The sequence below is a fragment of the Pygoscelis adeliae genome, unplaced genomic scaffold (genome assembly GCF_000699105.1).
Source record: "Pygoscelis adeliae isolate BGI_AS28 unplaced genomic scaffold, ASM69910v1 Scaffold353, whole genome shotgun sequence".
In the NCBI taxonomy this organism is placed as follows: domain Eukaryota; kingdom Metazoa; phylum Chordata; class Aves; order Sphenisciformes; family Spheniscidae; genus Pygoscelis; species Pygoscelis adeliae.
In genome coordinates, this window is record NW_008824445.1 from 770,276 (window position 1) to 793,161 (window position 22,886).

Below are 22,886 nucleotides of genomic sequence, written 5' to 3' on the forward strand. Positions count from 1 at the left end.
AGGGAAAGATGTCATCCTTGGCAATGCCATTTCCTTAACACCGTCCTTTGCCCACAGTGGAAGACACTTAAAGGTCGAAAGCTCCAGCATGCTGATGAAAGAGGAAAAAAAGGTGGGAGGTGTTAGCAGGAGATGTCAGCAGCCCCTTAGTCCTGCGGACCCTTTAGGTAGGGAGCACTTACACCACTGGTGCATGTCAATGAAAAAACATTTCCATCTTCAGTACGACTTACTCATTACTATCAATGCAGTAGCCAAACATTTGTATTACAGTTGCACCAGGCATTTTCTTATTCTGCTCTGCATAGACACTCTAGCCAAGATGTGCTGCTTTCCCCCTTGCTGGAGTTTGGATTTATTGATACAACAAAAAAGTCAAACAGGCAGCAACGGAGCAGGCTTCACCCTGAGCTTTCTCCCCAGATGGGGCTGCTCCTACAGGATTTGTTCTGTTCCACTCCCTGCTTCTTCCTGCACCAGAGGGACAATTCACTCCTCTCCTGTTCCAGTTGGAGAACACAAAGGCAGCTGCTACTGTTACCGGTTTACTCTAACTCCTGAAACGCAGAGAAAAGACTACGTTTAGGAAGGAGACATTGCTTTATTCGATAGTGCACAGAATCAGACACTCGGGGGAAGTTCCCCAAATCAAGTGTAACGTTAAACAGAAAACTTAGCATATTTATACACTCAAGTTTGCATAATTCATTAGTATGGCATATACGTCACGTTGACCCTTCTTATCTACTACATTTACATATTGCTAACATTGTAAAACTAGACTAAGCATGCGCGGGGGTCCCGAGTGGTTGTCGGTGGTCGTTTGGGTAGGTGCCCCCTACTCATTCCAAGGCATAGTTAACTTCAGGATGCCACTACGGATGTTATTTTTCCAAAGGCTTTGTAAGCTTTCTATACATCCTTAATTGCTCAAGTCCTTGTGGTTGTTATTCTAAAATAAGTTCCTGTTACAAAATTCCATCCTTCATCTCATGAATGCTCTGTGCACGATAGCTAAAGCTACAACAACTAGAGCATATTTACATATTTATGTTTAAACTCTGCTGGTATTTTCATTCTTGTAACTCATGAGCTATCTGTGAACCCCACCGTGACTCAGAAGCAGTGCGACTGCTGTCCCTGTATGGGCAACACAAGGGGAGCTTTGCCCCTAGGCACCCTCTGGCTCAGTTCCCTCTGATCCCGCAGAGGCTGCTCCCTCCACCCTCAAGCTTCCCTTGTTTTTGCCTTGGATTTCTCCGCCCCTGGTCTGACAAGAAACCTTAGCTAGGAGTAGGAGGATTTGTAGGCGTACAGCTGTCAGACACAGTGGGTTATATAGGGGCCTATTTTCGAGGGATTCCATCTGACTGAGGTGCAGCTTATGTATGTATGGTGTAGTAATTGCTTTGAATTTATATGCAGAATTTAAGCTTCTAAGTTGGGGCTGTGTCAGAACTGAAGCATGCCATCTTCAGCACAATCTTAGATCTGTTTATATACAGAAGCAAATCCAGCACTTTGCATTAAGGAGTTAAGCTAAGTCTCATGATCGTGTCATTCTGACATTAAAGAGAGAATGAAATATTTTCTTGGAAAAGATCTGCTGTGTCATTCAGTCACTTCCTGACAATTTCAAGAGCCCCGAGACTGTACTCTTGAATGGAAATCTGGCCGCATTTTTCATACGCTGAGACTTTTTTCTTTCCAGTGCATTCATCCTAAAGGACCTCCCTCTGTTTCCCTGAGTGACTGTCCAAGAGTGTTCCCTGCAAGTACCCGTCCGCAGGAGCACAGCTCAGCGTGGGCAGTCACCAAGGAGACCACACAGCACAATCCAGCGGGAAGCTCCCAGAGCCAGTGCTAGCATGGGAGCTGGGACATCCAGGACGGGAATGGAGATGATGGGACAGAGCAGAACTCCCCTTTTTAACTTCACCGTCTGCTCCTCTGTAGCCAATGAACATTTTTTTCTCTCATTTTCCCTGCTGTAGATAAAGCCCCCTGTATTGTTACAATACTGCCGTCATTTAAAAAGTGCTTTTCGCTATGCACAATATATAGGAATATCGTAGATACAATACTGGCCTTACAGGTATACACAAACCCTCCCTCCAGGAAAGTGAGAACACTGGCTAAAAATCAGGTTCAGAATACTTTTGGGGCCCTTTTGGAGCCCATCTGTATTTTCAGCCTTTAGGGAGTCAACGTTTTTAAACTGTTCGTAGTACCCACTACAGCTAGATGCTTTTTTTTTGTTTGAAAAATTAAGTAAGTTTAGTTTTTCACAGACTAATATGACTCCAGGGATGGGAGTTTTCATAGAAAGCACCAAATATTTTGAGTGCTGTGCTAAAATTACAAGCGTCAGCAGGCCTGTAGTGCATGCAGTGCAACAGGATATGTCTATCCTAGCGATGTCTAGAAATTGTTTGACCATCTTGTATATGCAAGGAACTTGCACCATCTTTGTATATATCTAAATCCAATTCTTTGAATTACATCCATCTATGTCTCTTGGCTCTTTCCATTTGCTGAGTAGGGAACTCTCTCCTAATGCCGATCTGCTGCATCATTGTATATTAGATGAATAAAACAGTCTAGGATAGTCTAGTCTCGTAAGACCGGAGAAGGAAGGTAATTTTTTAGGTAAAGGCTCTTGACATTCTCTCCAAATAATTTTATTGAAGCACTTGGCTGAATGAATGCAGTTTGAGGGCTGATTTTGCTGGCTGTGTTTGCTGTCTGAATGTCCCTTTTTCCTTTTTTACTAATTAATGAATTATTTGTTGCTCAGAGACTAAAATCTAGCTGGGAAGACTTATGAATGTCCATGCACTAATATCTAGGCACAGGACCAGAGTTTTCTTTACAAAATAAAAGTGTACTGCTGTGTATTTAAAAGCTCTTTTTGGCTTTTTTTCTGGTTTTTTTATTGATCCTTTGGGATAAGGATAGTGTATCCTTTCATTACTGGGGCAAGATTAAAGGCTAGATCAGTGTGGCTAACATTCATGACTTAACACATTACTCTATGTTAAGCTCACAAGCTTTATTACTTGGCTGGCTAATCTTCTTCTGGGCTTATGGCTTTAGGGTGCTGTTGTAGTTGCCGTATATTCAAATTGCATTCATAGGGAAGGGGTGCGGTTGTCCTTCGGTGGGAGAAGCAGCATACAGGGCTCCTTTCCTCTACAGAGTAGTCCAGGAGCAGCGCAAGGACTTTATGTGCAGTGGCCCTGCTGTGAGCGCCCTCCTATTTACTCCACAGCGTTTCTGTGCAGCTGGGAAGGGCTGAGTGGCCGGCGTCCTACACGAGGGCTGTACACACTTCTTAGCGTCCTTGAGCTTTTTGCACACTGTGTTATAGCATCTGTGAAATATTTGTGGGAGATGAGGAAATCTGGAGGTGACTTGCATCCTCCGGGAACGTCGAGAAACCAGCAGGCACAGAAGAGCTGGTTAGCTTCAGCAGTTACAACTGACCTGCTGGTTTTTTCCAAGTACACATTCTTTAGAAACCTCTATTTTCCCTGTTAAAATATCATTGGAAAAAATGAAGGATACGCAATACATGAAATTGAATGAATATGCATGTAATTGTTTCTTTTTCTTTTAATTTCATGGAGCCTTAGATCTTAAATTTCAGTCACAGGGATTAGAGCCATGAATCACGAACACTAAGTTTACTTAGTGCACAGAAGTTTACTTTTAAAGCCCATTATTTTACAAAGAACTTCAGGGGAACTGAAGTATGTTACATCTGCCTGAATATTCTCCCCTCTTACTTTTCTCAACAATGTGTAAATTATTCTGTCAGCCTATAACCCCATTTGTGTGAGTAATTCAAGTGGGGGAAAAAAAGAGAGAGGGGGGAAAAAACACCTTAGCTTATAGCTCAAACATATGTGTTAGTTTCACGTAATTAACAGTTTTTACAGAACAGGTTCAGTGTTTGCAATTAGAATTGGTGCAAGAAAGAGCTGGCACCATATGCTGGGGTTTCACCAGATAAACAACTCTTAAGCCCTTCTGGGATACCAGCTGATGAATATGAAGCATGTGGGTGTTTACTTAAACTAACAAGTGTTGGTAATGCCTAATCTGCAGAAGTTTAAGGATCAAATACTTAAGCAAAAGCTACCTCAGACAAGCATGTGCTTAGAATTTGTGCTGGTGAGAGATCCTTTATCTCAGTGCAAAGAATGAAGATGTCTGTCTAGAGACAAGCATACCTGTCTGAGAAGGATGTTAGCCCCAGGAGAGGTACTGCATCATGGTGACAAGGCAAGTAGAAGCCATGCTGACTTGCATACTGGATTGTTTAAAAGAAACAGAAACTCATGGAGCAAGAATGGGACTGGCACACTTTTGATTGCAAATGGACAAGGAAGCAGGAGATCCTGCTCTGAGCTCTGGTCCGTGTGTTCTCGTTGTCAACAAAAGTAGTGGTTGAATGAAAAAAAGAGTGCTCCTGAAGCTTCCCCCAAACACAAACTGTGCTGAGATTTAAATAAGCTTGAACCACATGAGGTAAGTTTCACGTGCACCTGCACTTCTGCATCCTGGCAGTGGAACTGCTGCTCTATCAAGAGATAACTGCAGTTTGTCTGAACAACTTGAAGTATGATATACCGAAGAACTTCAGCCTCTGAAAAAACACTGCCTAAAAATCTCCCTGTTCCAAGCTGGTGTGACAGTTGGCTGTCATTGCATTACAATAGACAGTGAAGTCTTTGCGTCCTTTAAAACTCCTGGTCTGAGGCCAGTAAATCAGTAGAAAGTCTCTCATTTACTTCAGCGAGTGTTGGATCAAACCTAAAAAAGGCATGCTGTATCCCCTACCAGTTACATCCCGTTTTTCTTTCACACGTCGAAGTGGAGTCCCATCTGGTTTCGCAACCAACCAGAGAAACGTCTGTGCTAAGACCAATAGCAACACAGCCACCACTATCTTTTAGCTATTGGTATCAAGCATCATTTATTCTTGTGCAAGGGGAGCTGACATTCCTGACGGACCAACCACTATCTATTCCGGGTACTGTGAACAAAGGCATTCTCTTATCTTCCAAAAACACCAGCGTCTTAATACGGCCATTGATTTGACCTAATGAAGATGACCTCTTTTTCTTAATCTGCACATGGTGATGATAAATCAGTGGGGAGAGCAGAAACGGTAACTTTTAATTCCGACAGAATTCCTCAGCTTGATTGTTGTAAAAAAAGTGCAGTTAAAAGCTCAGCTGATTAGTAAAGGAACTTGGTACACGGAGCAGAGAACATTTTGGCAGCCACCATGTACTGCTATTAGCTGCCCCCCAATCACTTTCAGTATTCACTCTACATAATCAATAAGAACGAAACTCCAGAGCATCTGCCCTTCCCAGCAGCTGCACCGCAGCGGTGGATGCACAGCAGTTATTACTGAGCCTGAATTAAGTCAGGCCGAGCAGCAGGCTGGAGTCTGAAAGAACACCCACCTTCTTTGGTCCTCCCCTTTCAACCTGTGCACCCGCCAAACTTACCATCTCCAGCAGGAACGCCCCCGCACGGCATGCCGGAAAGTGAATGAGAGCAGCTGCTCTGCACCTGGGACTGAAATCCTGGCAGATCTCATGTGTTGTTTAATAATTTCGCATAGATCAACAGTTTTTGAATAGTGCACACTTCATTCAGTACAGCAGATTTTTAAATTCTCATTGCACATTCATGGATCATCGCACCTTTTCTAAGCCACAGCAATTGTCTCTATTGTTAAACCAAAATGTTAATGTCTTCCATGCTGTCCTTCCCTCCAGTTCAGCGCATTCCAATGGGGGTTAAAAGGTAAAAACACTCTTAAACTTCAAATACCCATTCAGATCATTGCAAGCTATGCCTAGTCTCATCTCCCTCCTCCCCCAATATCCTGTTTCTCTCCATCAGTAATGTTAAATAGTGACATCTACAGAGAAAATGAGCAGAGGCTTCGCCAATAAAACAATAGGGTATCACTAACTCGAGTGTGCAAATTGCTGCTGAGCTGCTATTAAAATGGTCTCATGTCGTCCACGTGGAGCTCTGTGCATCTGTGTAACTGATAATCCCCTCCACAAGCCTATCGCTCAGACCGTCATGCTTTTCTGGTCTCTTGAACACACATCACTTCAGTTTATATCTGGTTTTCCAAATCTTTGCTTTCCTGAACAAAGGGATTTCCTTTCAATTTTGCTTCTAACTCCTCGTCATTACATTTCAGACCCGAGTATGAATTACAGTTTGTATTTTGTACCGCTGCCATAACTAGTCTTCAGAGTAGGCCCAGTCTGGCAAACACAGTTATGGATGTTGTTATTGTCTGTATCTGTAATGCTCTCTGTGCAGCTCATGGTAGCCATGGGGATTGTTCTTAGAGGCCTTGAACTGGGTCTGAGCTGGGCTGAGTGCTGAAGCACTTGTGCTCCCACTAACGCCTCACTTTCAAAGCAAGTGGTTGTCAGATTGGACTTCTGTCTCTAACGAGAGAAACTTGAAGTCCAGACATGAGTTTTGAATCTCCCACCTTAGTCCTTTAGAACAGTAAAACTGTGAAGAATGACCATTGCAAAATGATAATTTCAAAATGGCCTAGATTTCCCAATGGATTTGTTCCTGTGGTTTTGGAAATCTCTAGGTACCTGGTTAAATGCCTGCTAACCTCTGAAACTCTGGCCTTTGATGCTTGATCATCCTCCACTTAATTCAATTGGACTGACTTCAGCAGTGTAAGATCAAGACTTTGGGTAATTAAAAAAAGAGCAGGTGTATCTGAAAATAACTGACCCAAACACAGCAATATTCTTGCTGACAGATGATGTGACTGGCTTGTTGTTACAGGATACCTCAGTGCTGTGGGGGCTGAACAAACTTTCCTGCCCCAAGCCAAATTTCCCCAAACAACAAGATTAGGGATACCTCTTGTTTCAGTGTAGAAAAACGCAGTTGTGTTCTCGGTAGCTGTTGCAATTTAAGCCTACTTAAGGTGAAGAGCATTGGAAATGCTTCAGGCTCATCTTGACATATTTCACTTTTTACATTTTCTCCAATGAAAGCTGGGGGGGGGGGGGCCACATTTTCTCCAATGAAAGCTGGGGGGTGGTGTCACTATATTCATATTTGTAAGTACAGCTATTGGACTGCATTGAGTCATGCAGTTTGTATACTGTTTCCGTGTAACATTATTATTCACTGATAAGATGAAAAGCAAACACACATCGAACACATGGGATGGGGAATACTTGACTTAAACTCTTGCTATTGTTTCTAAGTAGGAAACAAACCTTCGAATATATCTCAAGGGATTCCTATAGCCAACACTTATATCTGAAACTACAGCAGCTATTCCAGAGAACAGTACTTGGAGAACGGATTTGCCAATAAAAACAAATTAACATGAAAAGAATGTTTCAAAAATGACACTTCCAAGACTATTCTGCACATGTCTAAAATTAAAAGGGAATAAAACTTCTGTTTTCATTAGTTTCAATTTCAGCATCATGTCATTTGCCATCCTTTACTCTGTATATTCTTAATCTACCATTTGCCTCAAATTGCTCGGAGACAATACCTGCAGACCCCAGTACACATAATTAGCTGGGGCTGCATAGAAAAATCCCTGCTTGTGGAAGAGGCTGAAATAAATGCACTGTTAAGCCTAGCAGGCCACGTACAATGCTTTGATACGTACAGTGGAAGGACTGCCTTGGAAGTTGCACTGCGTTGCCGCATGGGTGTCAGAAGCAAGGGCAATGTCTCCTCCTCACGGGGTGCTTCTCACCTCCCTGGGTCCTGGTGGACAATACGACTTCTCACCGCGGGAGTCCCGCACAGCAGTGCTGCCACCTGTACGGGAAAAACACGGGTCTCGCAGGCTGGCCCAGAAGTGCTTTGCGGAGGTTTGCTGCAGCTAACAGCACAGGGTGAGACACTGGACTGTCTCTGCCACACAAGCCCAAAAGTAGACAATATGTTGTTCTGGGGCAGAACTGTAATTCAACCTTGGCCAATTAGTTTTGATTTTACAAGGGAAATAAAATCTAATGAAAATGTCTACTTTTATGTTATCGCTTGACACGTGCATATGGGCAAATATTTTGCACTAGAATAATTAACACGTCATGTCATAACATACAACTACAGCCAAACCAAGAAGTCTGACATTTTCTAGACTGACTACTATCAGGCATAATTCTGAATTTAAATAAAAACAGCGTTTCTTAGCTGAAAAGGGTTTGGGAATACCCTTTGTTTGTTTATTTGTCTCAAGACATGAGGCATATCTTTCCGTCCCTTCGTTGGTTTAGGAGAGACTCAGCATTGGCTTCAAGCCGTGCATAGTGCAGAAGGGGACAGGAGCCAGGGAAGGCACAGAGGTAAGTAGCTGTTTGAAAGAGGGAGAAAGAAGAGGATAGGAAGAAGAATAATCCTCCTTTTTGTCTTCAACTATTACTCAAACACTAAGCCAGATTTCTCAGGCTGAGGAAGTAATTTCAGACTGCGCTTCTAAAGCAAACGTATCAATAATGAAGTACAAAATAATCCAAACCAGAAAAAAACCCCTGATACAGCCATGCTGCGGCCATATAAAAAGATGCAAGAGGTGGAAGAAAAACACACACCATAAGGGTTTGAAGTAGCTCAGCAAGTCCCTCCTAATGGGCTAACAAGACAATGCCAGGAACAATGCCGCAGAAAAGGTGGAAAAGGCGGCATTCAGGAAATACCACAAAATTACAGTTTTAAGATTATTATGAGAATGAGCCATTTACTCTAGGCACCATTCACTTTAAAATCTTGTTACAATTGTTCTCTTTATAGCCTCAGCCACAATAAGGAGACTTTGCATCCCTTACGCATTCACTGCAAAGCAGCACTGTGCACTGTTCCTCTGACCTTTTATAAACGCCCGCAATTTGCTGGTCTGTCAATCCTACCTCTTCTTCTACATGAGCACTGGCTCCCGAGACCAGTGCTGGGTGGGCCTGTTTGCAGAGGACTTAGGTGGCTGCAGCCATACCGCGTTCTGGGTTCTGCCTCGTATGCCGGACATCAGAAATGGCATTGTCTCAGGCAGGGACTGGAATAAGGTTGGGTTTTGCTGTTGAAAAAACAGGGTTACAAAACTGAAGAAGTCTACACATCTGTCCCATTGAACTTAAGTATTTTTAAATGCCAGTAGATCTTGACTCCAGGCAAAAAACCTCCTCTGGTGAAGGCCAGTTCTGCTGAAGTACTGGTGAAGGCTCTTTTGAAAGTAAGTCTAAAAAGCACCTCTTTTCAAGGGTGAATTTGAGCTTCAAATTTAAGTCATTTGGGGACCTGACTGGGAAACCAAATGGCTATAGCCCTCAGCTGAAAAGACTGTGTGTTAGACCCAACTCTGATACACGCTGCATCTGCCTCAGTTTCCTCTTCTATAAACGGGTTGTAAAAATACCACCATCCTTTTGAGTTTTGTGTGTCAAAAATCCACAGATGAGAAGTGCCGTAGGGCAGTTTGGCATTGTACTTGGTACCACTCTTACATCCATTTAGTAACTGTTGCTTCATACTGAATTAAACAGAATTAATTCCTTTGGGTAGTAGTTTTCCCTTTAAAATTCATTATACATGTTCATACACAGCTGTGTGCGCACACGCCATTCATGTATCAGTGAGAAGTATATGTCTGAAGGTGAGAAAAGATGAACTTGGAGAAGAGGTATGGGCTGGGAAAGCCCTGAAGTGCTGCTGGCTGGAGATGCCCACGTGGTAGGCCTCTCCTGAAGCCACCTTGCTCTCTCCTCCCACACAAGAGAGCGCTGCGGAAAAAAATGGTTGTGCCAAGCAGGCATTCAGCAGCAAAGTCTTGTTTAACCGAGAAACTCCCGAGTGATTAACAGCCACAAGGATTGCGACTGTTTTCTGTTACCTCTATCTCATTCAGTCTCCATACAAAATGCGCTGCAAGCTGAGGGTAAGGTATGAGCTTTGGAATCAAACCTGCCTGTAAAGATGAACCACGCAGCAGGCGTTACTTCTTGTCAGTTCATGTTCCCTCCATTTTACCTGTTCACCCAAAGGGTGTATAAACTTTTGCTGAGCTGAACATCGAATGGTTTCCCAATTACTCTTTTGGACTGCTAGCTACTTTTGTACTGGGCGAGTCTAAAGCGAGGAGGCTGTGACAGGCTGTACGGGGTAAATTGTGCTTTTTACAATTACGTGTGGGGATTGGAGCCAACCACCTGCTTCAAAGCCCAGAGAGGTTAATTGCAGCTCTCCTCCTCTTGACCTGCATACCAGAGCACATCGCCGGCCATCCTGCTCTCATGGTTGCAAACTGTCTCAAATCGCACTTTCTGATTTTGTCAGGCAGCTGATAATGGATGGTGACAGACTGTTTTAAACAGGCTTGCTCTGTGCATTTTAGATGAGAGGGTGGCATTCCAAGTTTTTGCTGTGTCTTCTCACTGTGTGGTGTTTGCAGGAGAGATTTAACTGCATTTTCCCCTCTTTGTTCCCTCAGAACCAGCAGCCCAAAAGAAATCTGTGCGTTAAGTCACCTGCTAATGTAATTCTGCCTGTGTCTCCCTGCTGCGTCAGAGCTTGCCCCACGGTGAACCTGAGCACCTTCTCATGTAAACAGGCATGCACTCCCCAAACTCCAGCAGCAGGTCATACGAGTTCTCCTTCCAGCAGCATCACGAGCCCCTTCTGGCAGTCAGAGTGTGACTAGAAAAGTATGGAGCAGACTTAAAAGGGGAGAAAATGATGGGGAACATTTGCTGTAGGCCATCGGCCAGAGAATACAGCTGTCACCGAGTCCCCAAAACTCAATGTGTGTTTCTTTTTCCCTCTTCACTTTGGAGAAGTGTCAGAGTGCTGTTAGCATGAAATCACAGCTCTCATCTGAGACCTGGATGAAATTAATTCTTTGTCCTGGGTCTGTAGTAGATCCCAAGTGAAATAGAAGTGCTGGGCATTTTCTATACGTGCTCAAGGTTCTCATTTCCTTAAGATGAACCAAATCTACTTTCAAGTAACAACTGCTGTAAGGTGTAGTGAATGAAACATGGCAGTAATTAAATGCAGGTGAGTGTAACAGAGGCTTCCTCGTTTAGTCTAGCCTGAACGGTTAACAGTGGTCATGGTTTCCCATACTTCATCACAGGATTCAGCTGGATTCAGCTGACTGCTGTGGTTTTCACCCTTACTTGCACAAACTTAATTTTCCTTTAAATTCTTTGGTTTCCTTGTACCTAATAGAGTAAACTGAAATTCCAGATAGAGAACTGAAACAACAATAATGTCTCTCTTCAAGTTTTCTTACCAAGGCTGGATTATTTTCTGCAAAATACACTTAAGTGAAACATGAGCTCTGGACTCTACGCAAGGCCACTGGGTGAACTTCTATAGCATAGTTACATATACTGATTTGTACTTACCTCTTGGTCAGTATATAAATGACTGAATGTCTCTGTCTAGACATATAAACTATGAAATTTGTAAGCCTAGCCCGATACTTTTACAGCTACAATTAAAGTCCATCTTTCAGTTCCCTAATTTAGCACCTTTCTTGCCTGCTGACAAGAACCATTTTAAGCAGCAAGAAGAGAATCTAAAATATTAGCTGCTGTCATGTCAGATATTAGTTATTCCCCTGATCCGGTCTTGATGTTTATTCCTCTCTTGTTGAGTTTTCTTAATTATTTCTGTCTTGTATTAATTCTCACAAAACTCCCTAGATGTAGGCTTTATGATTTAGAATCTCAATTGCTCATTCAATTAATGGGCTTGATTAATATGCTTAAACTTTCATGAGGCATTTGTGACACATTATGAGGGGGAAACAAAGATTCCGAGTACGCTCCATCTCATTTGTGGCACCCCTGAGCCTGGAGTCCACTTTAAGCTCTTTATCAGATAGCTAGATCTATTTTTTTTTTAAATTCCTGTACTCATTAAGCATTTATGCAGAAGGAGTATTCTCTCCAGAAGAGTGACTTAGTTTCCTTTGCCCCATCCCTCACAACCTGGCTTAGTCCCTTTGTAAAAAAGCAATTGGTGGTAGTTTCAGTACATTGATTAGGATCTGAGAAGCTGACTTGAAAATGGCAAACGTGGAAGCGCAGCTCTTTTACTTTATATATGGGTATTGCATATGGAGAGAAAAACATCAGACAGTGAGCTTCTCTAACAAGAATCTCGTGGCATTTGACAATATTTTTAGCAAAGCTACTACCTAATAATTAACAGTACAGAAGAATGACGTTAGTTGCACAGTGATGCTATAAAAGGGACAATCTGAAAAGTTTGGCTGCGTGGTCTCACGAAGTGTGAAACAGTCATTTGATATGGTCGATGTTCAGTGGATATATACCAACAGATCAACTGGCACAATGTTTCCCAAATGTTTCTCCTTCCACGCTTGGCTTGAGAGTCGCTATACTTTTAATGTCATCACAATAATTCTGGAAATAAAACTTATCACTGAATGACCTGCATAAAGGTTGTTTGTATTCTTTTGCTTCTGAAGTAGCTGATTCTTAGGCAAGTTGCCTATAAATCTTAAAAGCATTATGAGAGCAATTTAGGCAAAATTTTGTTATTTAAGTGTGCTCCATATGATAGTAGAACTCAGGTACTGTCCATCTAACAGCAATATACCATGTTAGAGCTCAAGAGAAAAACAATGTTATTCCGTATGAGATTTAAAGCAGGACAAACTTAATTTCAAAGTCATATGTGAGGACTGCCTTTGACAAAAAAAAAAAAGGCTGCTACACAGTTTCTCAGTAACCCTGAATTCCTGTTAATATCAGAAAAGATTTGAGGTATGTTTGCAGAGCAAAACCAACCCGTGTTTCAGCATATTCCCCACTGAAGTCTACATGAGTTATCTCAGTAACTCCAGTAAACCAGAATTTAATCACTGGCTTAGCCAGAATCCCTTCTGGTCTGCGTCCCAATGCATTGTACAACACGACACAGAACAGTCCTGACGGGAGAACAAAGTCCATTTCAGTAACACAACTACATCTCATAAACCATGGTTTTAAAAGATTAAAACCACAGTTACATGGACTCTGTTGGAGACTACCACCTCTCTCTCTTGCTTCATAGCAGAATGCAAACCTGTATATAGATACAAATACATGTGCATATGCATATGTACATGTATACACACGTATACCTGTAGATACATATATATAAACATGTTATACATTAACCTAAGTGTGTGTGTGTATATAATCTAAAAGTACACACACACGCGCGTTCATAAATATATTAAAAAACCGTACCTCATGAAGAAGGCGTTCCATCTTTCCAGGATGCAGGTCAAATGCGTTGTTACATCATGTTCTTCACACAAATAGGATCTGTGCTCAGGACCTTGATTTTGTGCTAAAAGATCCCTGAGACCAAGAGGGTAGATGAGTTGTAGTATAGAGCCCACGTGCTGGTTTTGGCAGTAATTTCATATAATGACACAGAGCAACTAGGAATACATTTTGCTAAAACAATTACTGAACAGTTCTAAAAATTAATGCTTCTGCTGCACTTCTGCTCATGAGCCATAAGGGGATCTTTGTCTTTCAGCATTACAGTGCTCAAGGAAAAAGGAGAGGATTCTGTTTTATGGTTCTGAGTCAGTCTTTTTCTTACTAACATATGGCCCCATTTTTTCCAGGTTCTTTAAGCAAGTTGTAAACATAAACTTTGATGCACATGGCATTTGATTCATGAAGAGTTTAATTTGCCTAGTATAAAAGATTTGCATAGGTTATATAACATCATTAAATTATTTTTGTAGTTGGAGTAGTATCCATTGAGGAAAGCAGAACTGTTTCCCTGGGGTCCATTTATCACTGTTTGCTACTAATTAGAAAACTGAAAATACAATATGCATGACTCACATTATCAGTGATGTCTTTGGACTGATGCATCATTCCTTGTGCTTTCTCAGGAACTTTTATTAATTTCCTAATTAATCTTTTTTTTTTTTTTTTTTTTTTAGGTTTCTGACAGATGTGACTCCATCTTCGTTAATGGCAAGGAAATGAAAAGCAAAGTGGATACTATTGTTAACTTCACTTACCAGCATTTTACCACCCAATTAGAAGTGACAGTCTGGGTTCCACGGCTCCCGCTGCAGATAGAGATCTCTGATACAGAGCTTAGCCAGATCAAAGGCTGGAGGATACCTGTCACCTCCAATAAAAGGTATGCTTACAGCATTGGTACAGTCCAGATACGTGCCCAGGGCCTCTGATTTTACAACGCAACAAATTTTTAGAGTATTTCTCAGAATCTAAACTCTTCTGTTTGAAATTAGCTTTACAGTCTGTCTTAGCCTTCATTATAACATCCAACAATGATATCAGCAGACTACATTTTATCCTGATCTATATAGTTTAAAAGTCAGTGGCTTTGCCTGGAGCATTAATCAATTCCACACAATCTCAGGAAATCGTATCATACACTCCGATGTGCAAATCTGAGGAAAAGAAGCTGGACCTCTCCCAGCCTGTACGTAACATCGTGTGTGTGTGTGTGTGTGATATTCAGCACTGCCAGTGCTTAAGTTTCTGTCTACAGTGCTAAATAAAATAGGGCCAAGGAGGGAGTGAGATCACTGGGCACTGGCAGGGGAGTTGGACTAGATGATCTTTCAAGGTCCCTTCCAACCCAAACCATTCTACGATTCTATGACTTTGGATGATTAATCGGTCTTTGTACAGATGCACTCTACAGCAGACCAGGCTGAAGCATTCTTTAGTAGATCTGAATCAGGAAAAAAAAACCCACTTATGCTCCTATTGAAGACTATTCCAATGAACAGATTCTACCAGGACAAATGTGGATGGGGAAAAAAAGGGAGAGAGGGGGGCAGGGATTTTGAGCTCTGTTCTATCCGTCCCTACTGAAATACCAATCGTAGAATAACCATCATTTGGACAATCTGCAAGATTAAGAACTTCCAGGAACACTGCTATATTGGTGGATTTCAGGCTAAGTTGAAAAATACTACCGGAGAACAAGGCATGACACCAGCTCAAATTTATAATACAGTGAAAAAGCACTTCTGGCAGCAGTAACTGTAGTGCTAAACACTGTGGCAGTTCTAGCTGAAGCACTCGATCTGCCCAGGAGAACGTCTCAGCTATTGAAGACCCTTAAAGAGCCCAAACAGACAGCAGTGGAGTAGAACTACCTAACGCTTTATGAGGGCATAAAACTAAGGGTAATGGGACACAATTTACAGGATACTCAGGTAATGAGCTCCAAGGAAGGGGACTGACTTACCTCTTGGCTATGTGGACGTTTTTTCTGGCTATGACAGGAGCGGTGATGAGGATCTGGCACAAGAGAAATTTGTGTGTTTGCTTCAGTGATAAAGGCAAAGTTGCCATTTGTGGAAGGAAGAGATGTGCTAGGTGATGAATGAACTGAACATACACCGGCTGCTTAAAGTTTCACTGAACTTACCTTCTTCTGTCTGTAATGTGCCTAGTGCTGTAACACTGCCTTAGGCACAGCTCCTCCTAAAAACCAGTAGGGATTTTGCTGAGTAAACGGCTGCAGGATTAGGCTGTTGATGTTTATTACAGGAGTAAACTTTCAGCAGCAAGCTCAGTGAGTTAGACATTCAACTGTGGTTAACGGTCGTGGACATTCTGACTTTAAACCCATTACACACAGCACTGGAAATTTACCCCCTGGTGTCTAGTTCTGATTTATTTGGCTAGCTGAAATAAAGGTAATGGTCTGAGAGTCTGCTCTGTTTGCAAGCTGGCAAGCGGTGCAAGTCTGCTGCTGCTCAGATTGCATCTGAACTGCTGGCACATCTTCAGCAAGCATTTTCCGTGAAGGGTGGGAGGGAAAGTATGGCCACTGTATCATTCCCCAGAATTGCAGCTGGTAGTTTATGACACTGTGTGTCAGCAGTCCATGCCCGTGTGAACGGGAAAGGTTTCAACTAGAAATAAATTATCTCTTGTTTTATGGAACATTCACATGGATTTCTTTTTAACTTTGGGGGGTATTCTAAATCAATAGGCAAGCTAGGACTAGCGTTAGTTGTGCTCGCTCTGACATTTACTTTGTACATAAGGTTTTTACATTTCCTTTATGTTTAGATTTGGATGGGTTTTACCTGAGATTTAGTGGCTTTTCCTTCTGTTTTTTTTTTTTTTTTTTTAATTTTTCTCTTTAATTTTTAATCTGCTTATACCTCCATCTCCTTCATAGCTACATGTTTCCCAATATCCTAAACATGGGGGAGTTTTTATGATGAGTTTTTAAGTGGTGACCTGAAGCACACAAGACATTTGGACTACAGTCAGGACCTGCAGGTTGGTTTCCTGAATCCTCATTCAGTGGTATAGCCAGAAGGCCACAGTCGCTTATTCTGAACAATGGTTCAGCCTGTAATTCTTCACAGTGCCCTCCTGGTAGGTATAATACACTGTTAGCGCTGTACAGTAAGAAGGTTGTCCTGTGTGATACCTGAGAATAGGTTTGAAAGAGAGAGGAGAGTGCTTTAATCTTTTTAAAAAGACAAAATCCAAGCATTTCCCAGCACTGTATTGCTTCAACTCCATTTTCATGTAAGAGCCAGTATTTGCAGTTTCCATAAGGTTTTTGATATCTATCCTTAAAGGAAGCTAATTTGAAAAGAAGAGGGCTTGGATTCTTTCGAAAGTCCCTGCCAACAGGCTTAGGCAGTCTTAAATTTAGGTTCAGTCGCACATGGCCCACAGGTCAGCTGAAACTATGTCACTGTCCTCAGGTGTAGCCATGGAAGGACTGTAATGTGTCTTCTTCATTCCTCACCTCACCACAGACAAAACCATTTTCTACTTTCCTCCTGTCCACTAGGGTTGGTATCTTCACACCACTCCCTTGTCTTCTCAGCAAGAACTAAACGTTGCTATAAAGTAATTCGTCGATATACAGCAGGTAAAATTTTTGAGCATTTCTTATAGGGATTGTGCAGAGACACTTCAGCAACCTCCAAACATTCCTTCATCTCCGCTGGCTCCGCCACTGCCTCGCTCCCACACACTCAGCGTGGCTGTGCTGGTACAGTTGTCTGAGGGGCTGAGCCAGATGGCAAAATATAACGGGGTTTACAATAATCTTTTAAATGTTTTTACTGGTGCTGTCGGCAAAAGAAATGCTTGTGAAACTACTGCCTCAGCATGGCTGTTCTTCATCTGAATATAGCTGCTTCTATTTCAGACCTGAAAAAGTGTTTATATGCCCCAAATCACATCTGTTCTTCCCAATGATGTTTGTTGACCTAATAAAATGTGTTGCTTCTCCCTATAAACCCTGTCATGTTTGTAATTGTAAAATACATGTGATTACAGACATGTTTGCTTACCTAATCTCTTGAATACTTTCCACAAAGCAATGAAAAAGACAGGGTCTTTACAAATGGCACATGCCTAGCTTCGTTTGAACTGTGTCAGTTTTCACCTGAACTGCTGGAAGAGCAGGAACTTGCTAGAGGAACAGAAAGAAAAAACAGGCTGCTTTTATGCCAGAAACTGGAAAAAAAAACCAGTCTCCCCTATGTAAGAGCAGTGATAGAATTTACCAGATCAGTCTGTAAATATATGGCAAACCTTTATTATTATCCAGCGGAGAACTTGATCTATGGTCTGTGCTACTGCAGATATGAAGAGCCTCCCTTTCCAGATGAAAGTCAGGTCAGCGGATCAACTCGCGACTAATTCATGGTCCTCCAACTAGCTCTACTCCTGCAATGGGCTGCAGAAAAGCCCACAGTCTCAGCAAACCAAAGGTGTATATTTAAATTACAGTCAAACATTAGAGTGTAGAAGAGGTCCAGGCAGACTCTGCTGGTCTAACAAGTACATTTATTTTGATTCCTCATGCATCTGCAAAATAATTACCACCTTCTTGAAGTTCCTACACTAGCTCTATGCACATGCATTTACATGGGATGCGTGGCTTCAACTTGCATTAATAGGAATTGCATGGCTAAAGTCTCACAGAACAAGCTGGAAATGTAATTTAAGTAAATATTTGCAACTGGGATAGCACATTGTTTTCATGAGGCTCCCAGGGAGGCAGACATCACACAGTACATCTCCAGCATATGCTTCGGTGTCAGGCACATAGTTTACTGGACTTTTGCCGGCATCTGGCCTTACTGAACAATAGCTGATAAAGCCATTACTAAGTCATGGTGACTGCAATCCTCTGAGTAGCATAAACCTTCCAAACCTACGAAACAGGGTTAAGCCAGACATGGTATTGCTTATGAATGGGGGTCTGTGGAAGTACTGGTTAATTAGGTGGTAGCTCTACTTTGGTCCTGTCTAGTACTAGAGACAAAAGCAGGAAAGTTAGCCTAAGTTAAATGAAGGAAAAAAATAACCTGCTTTAGTTAAACCTCTGTGTGAGTGCTGCCGCTCAGAAATAAAGCCATCCTTTAAAGCGAATTAAGTGAAGCTGGATTCAAACCATTCCATTCGTGAATAACAACATCTGCACAAAGCTTGAACACTGTAAATCCACTCCTTTAGTTAATTGACTTTAATGTCCTATGGAGATAAGGCCATAGAGATTTTTGTTAATAGGTAGACTGTATTTTCAAGATCTGTGAAGGTATCAAATTGCATTTCTTCTTGAACTGTGAGTGGAGCTATGTGCAACTTATTTCTGTAGCTTCCACTAAATCCACTTCCAGTGGCTTGTATTTTGTATCCGAAACAGATTTTTTTTTTTCAGTTAGGGGTGTTGCAAATGTTTTTAAATACATGACTCTCTTTAATGAGTATTTCAAATTCAGAACCAGCAAAGCTGATTTCTTTAGTTTAACAGAAAATTAGCATCTGGCCCAAGTACTTGATATCTGGTTTGAGAGTGGTGCATATGAAGAGAGACATACTTAAACTGCTCACAGACAGTGTCTATAATAGAAAGTTGACTGATCACTGTGATCCGTGCTGGCAGGCACCCTTGTAACAGGGCTGCTGTTTTAACTCAGCGCTCTGGCAAGGGCTTTCTCTGTGTGAAATGTAAATTAAATGTAATTCTGGCAACCTTGGTCCACTCCAGAAAAGCAAAAAATCTTCAAAAAAAGTTTGCAAAGCAGCAAGAAATAGGGTAAGAAGGATTCTGAGAGATATCCAGAGCTAACCTCGGAGATGACTAAGGGGAAAAAAAGCACAGTATGCAGCAATAGCTTATATTCATGAGAACATGTCTTAAAAAGAAAATGAGCTCACTGCTTAATGAAGGATTTTAAGCCTACTGAAAACACTGTAACACGAAGTTTAAGACTCTAAAGGGAACCATGCAATTCAATGGATCTCAAACATTTTGTCGGGCCCATGGAGACAAAACATTGAAATGCTCTGACTTACTAACTGAATTATGAATTTGTGGCTTTGAAGTGGAAATGGATATAATTTGTTTAAAAAAAGTAAGAACTTGAGTTGGTACCTGGTAAAAGCAGACTTGCAAAGCTTGTACTGAAAATTCAAACACCTCTCTTTTTACTTTGCACCGACATAAGGACGTGCCTTGCCCATTCCATGGTTTAGAGATGCTTTTCTGATGTTCCACAGTTGCATGCAGTAGAAACCATGTATCTCTAAGGAGATATATACGGATACAAACATCTGTAAATGTTTTTGTAATGAAATGGAGCCCTTACCTTTGTTTGTTAGAGATACCAGAAGGAAAGAGCTGGACTTGAATCATCTATTTTTGGTTGGTAGTACTGGCTGCCCATACAGTCTAAAGCCTGGTAGTAAGGGCAGGAGTGCTCCCTCCATGCCCTTCCGCAACACTCCTTATCTCTGGTCATTCTTCCCACAATTCACATTTCTGAGCTGTATGGGACTAGGGTTGAAAAATTCTTTCTCTCAAAGTTGTTTTGAATATATTTCCTCTTGAACAGTCTGGTAGTCTAAAGTTTTAGACAGTGAAAGTAGAAATAAGTAAGTGCAGAAATAAATATGAATAACAGTAATACATGGGATCAGAGTAAAACATCTGGTTATGAAACAGGAAACAGAGTTCTGTAAAAAAAAATAAGTCAGCGTGAATGTTGAACATGTGAACGTTTTTCTTCAAGCCACAGAACACTGGCTCTGTGTCTCTTTTCCTGTAAGAAAACTGGTTCCCACTGGTTCTGTGGCTCTTTTCCCCAAAATCCCGTAAGTATTTCTTACCTGAATAGCTCCTGCGCATTCTTCTCCAGTTCTGCACAGGTACTAAAGTACTGTCTGTATTACTAAAAGGGGGTCAAATCCTGAAATCTCAGAGCTAAACCTGGTTTTCCCAAAGTCTGAGATTATTCAGAGCTGGCTTACTGTTTAGATGAGCTGAAGAGGGTCAGAACACAGGAATAAATTGGAAGTGGGGACATTAAAGAGTTCCTAAACTCTTTTATAGCATTATAAAGCCAAAAGCAATCTAAATAGGCATGGGCGCCACGTAAGCTCTATGAATATCCCCCTTCTAGTACTTTCCTTGTGGCTGTTTTGCTGACTGGCTGGCTTCAGCTCACAGTCCAGATTTGCACTTGTGTTGGGAAGGAGAGAACAATTGAAAATTTCCCTGAAATGCCCAGCTAATCTAATTCTGTAAGACTTAATTTCTTTGTGTAATGTAAATCCTCTTTTAGGATCCTGTTTTTTTCTTAACAATTCAGTGGTTATTCAATGATGTTTCATTCAGCGACTAATGATGGACACTGTTTTACACACACAAAACTAAAAAGGCTACACCAAATACCATTTACTTGAGGCCGAATATATATATTCAGTTAACAATTGACGCATTGAAAATGTATTATTTCGAGCGTTTTAGATTCTGTAACACCAGGACTTTCTATTGTTTTGAAGAGCATAAGGGCTTTTCTTAGATATGTTTTCAGCTTACTGTTTGCCAACTTTGTCATAAAACAATTTATAACAAAAGCAATTCTGTTTTAGAATAGTTTTTCACAGCTGGTATTTCAAAGGATAAGATAAAGGAACACAGTAAACACAAAACTGCTTCCCAAAATACTGTGAAAAATAAGAGGCTTACCCTGTATTTCCCAGCCTTGCTATAGAGGTGGCTTCAGGCTGAAAGTAAAGGAGGAAGGCAAATTATGTCTGAGCAAGGAATTCCACAGCATGGGGGCATAATGAGTAAAAGTGTGACCACCTAGTGCTTAATACCTGCCTTGAAAGAGGTAAGAGAATCCATGTGTTTGTCCCAAGGAATAAACAATAGCAAGAAAAAAAAAAGAACTGATGGGAAACTGGGTTTTAAACCAGACAAAATTCTGTGAGGTGTGACAGCACTGCTGTCATGTACAAATCACTGTGACGCTTATGGAACACTGTTATATTGGCATGGGTTATATTTTGCAAGGGGGACAGAGAGAAAATGTTAAAGAAAGTGTGTGTAATGCTGCAATTGTTTCTATGGGGTGAGCGGTAGTCTCAACAGCCTGGCATGGTGTAATCTGAGTAACTGATGTCCCGAGTGGTAACTTAAGTGCCTAATTTGGCTTTTTGGAAGCCCCGTGTGGTCATTACATGACTAAATATACCAGACACTTGCATGAACCGTATGAGATTTAAGGTGAAATCAAGGTATATATCTCAAATGCAGAGGGCTTGACGAACCTATGAGATAGAGATGTGGGATAAGGTGGGGCGGCATTACCTAAGCAGGGGATCCTGAATGAGTTACAATAGTTTTGAAGAGATGAGCAAAGTGATACAAATGTTATGGGCAAAGGTGTAGGAAAGGATGCTAAAACATCTTCTCCCATCCCTGCTGAGCTGCTGCAGGGGTTTGTTCCAGAACCGCCCTCTCATAAACATTTCACACTGCTTTCCTTAGCCCTCTGCAAGATTTGACTGCCGCTTGGAGGCACAGTCCACAGCCAGTGGTTCCACTGAGATCTCAGCAATGGCAGACATATCTTCAAGTCGCTGGGAGGTCCCACTCAAACAAAGAATTCAGTAACAGAAGTGACAGTAGCTTTTCATTTTCACAGCAGAAAACAGCTGTACAAGCATCTCACCCAGATTTAGGAACCTACACATCCAAATCTGGTTTCCTATTTCTCACACAGTAGCAGATGATGGTAACATGAACCTAATTGAAAATAACATGCACCTGAAGCTCTGCAGTGTTGTAGGGAGATCAAGGCAATGCAGATAACAAACCTGCATCTATTTACAGGCCTACCCGTGACAGTGAGGACGAAGAGGATGATGAGAAAAAAGGAAGAGGTTGTACCCTGCAGTATCAGCATGCCATGGTGCGAGTCCTCACACAGTTTGTAGCTGAATCCTCTGAGTTTGGAGGCCACTTGACCTATATGCTAGGCTCTGAGTGGCAGTTTGACATCACTGACCTTGTGACTGATTTCATGAAGGTAGAAGAACCCAAGATTGCTAAGCTTCAAGACGGTCGAGTTCTGGTTGGTCGTGAGCATGGCATCACCACGGTCCAGGTACAGCCTAAAACGCATCTGCAGCTTCCGTAGAGAGAGTTCTGGATGCACACACACAAGAGCTAGTTAGCTTACAAAAGTAATTGCTCTCAGAAAAAAAGAAGCTGAAAAAAAATTACATGATAAACATAAAAGGAAGTCTGAATGGGTTTTCATTTTTGCTATTTGTACAAAATACCTTTAGGTGAAACTTCTGAAGGGATTTGTCCATGTCCATGTGAGTAGCAACACAGTGAGATTTTCTGAACAGTGAAACAGGTTACATGATGCACACAACTAGCTTCTTTTAATTTAAGTGGGACCTTATGAACCTAACTGTTAGGAAATTTTACCAAAGATCTACCTGCATCTTTATATGCTTAAATGTCTTTGAAAAATTAGT

The 22,886-nt window shown here is 41.6% G+C and overlaps 1 protein-coding gene across 1 annotated transcript in view; it reads left to right on the forward strand.

The window, feature by feature from the left end:
- The window catches only part of TMEM132B (transmembrane protein 132B), a 192,097-nt gene that overhangs the window by 165,557 nt on the left and 3,654 nt on the right, over positions 1-22,886 (forward strand). The window contains 2 exon segments of the mRNA XM_009320961.1: positions 14,018-14,223; positions 22,231-22,504. Coding sequence (XP_009319236.1) covers positions 14,018-14,223; positions 22,231-22,504 — 480 coding nt within the window.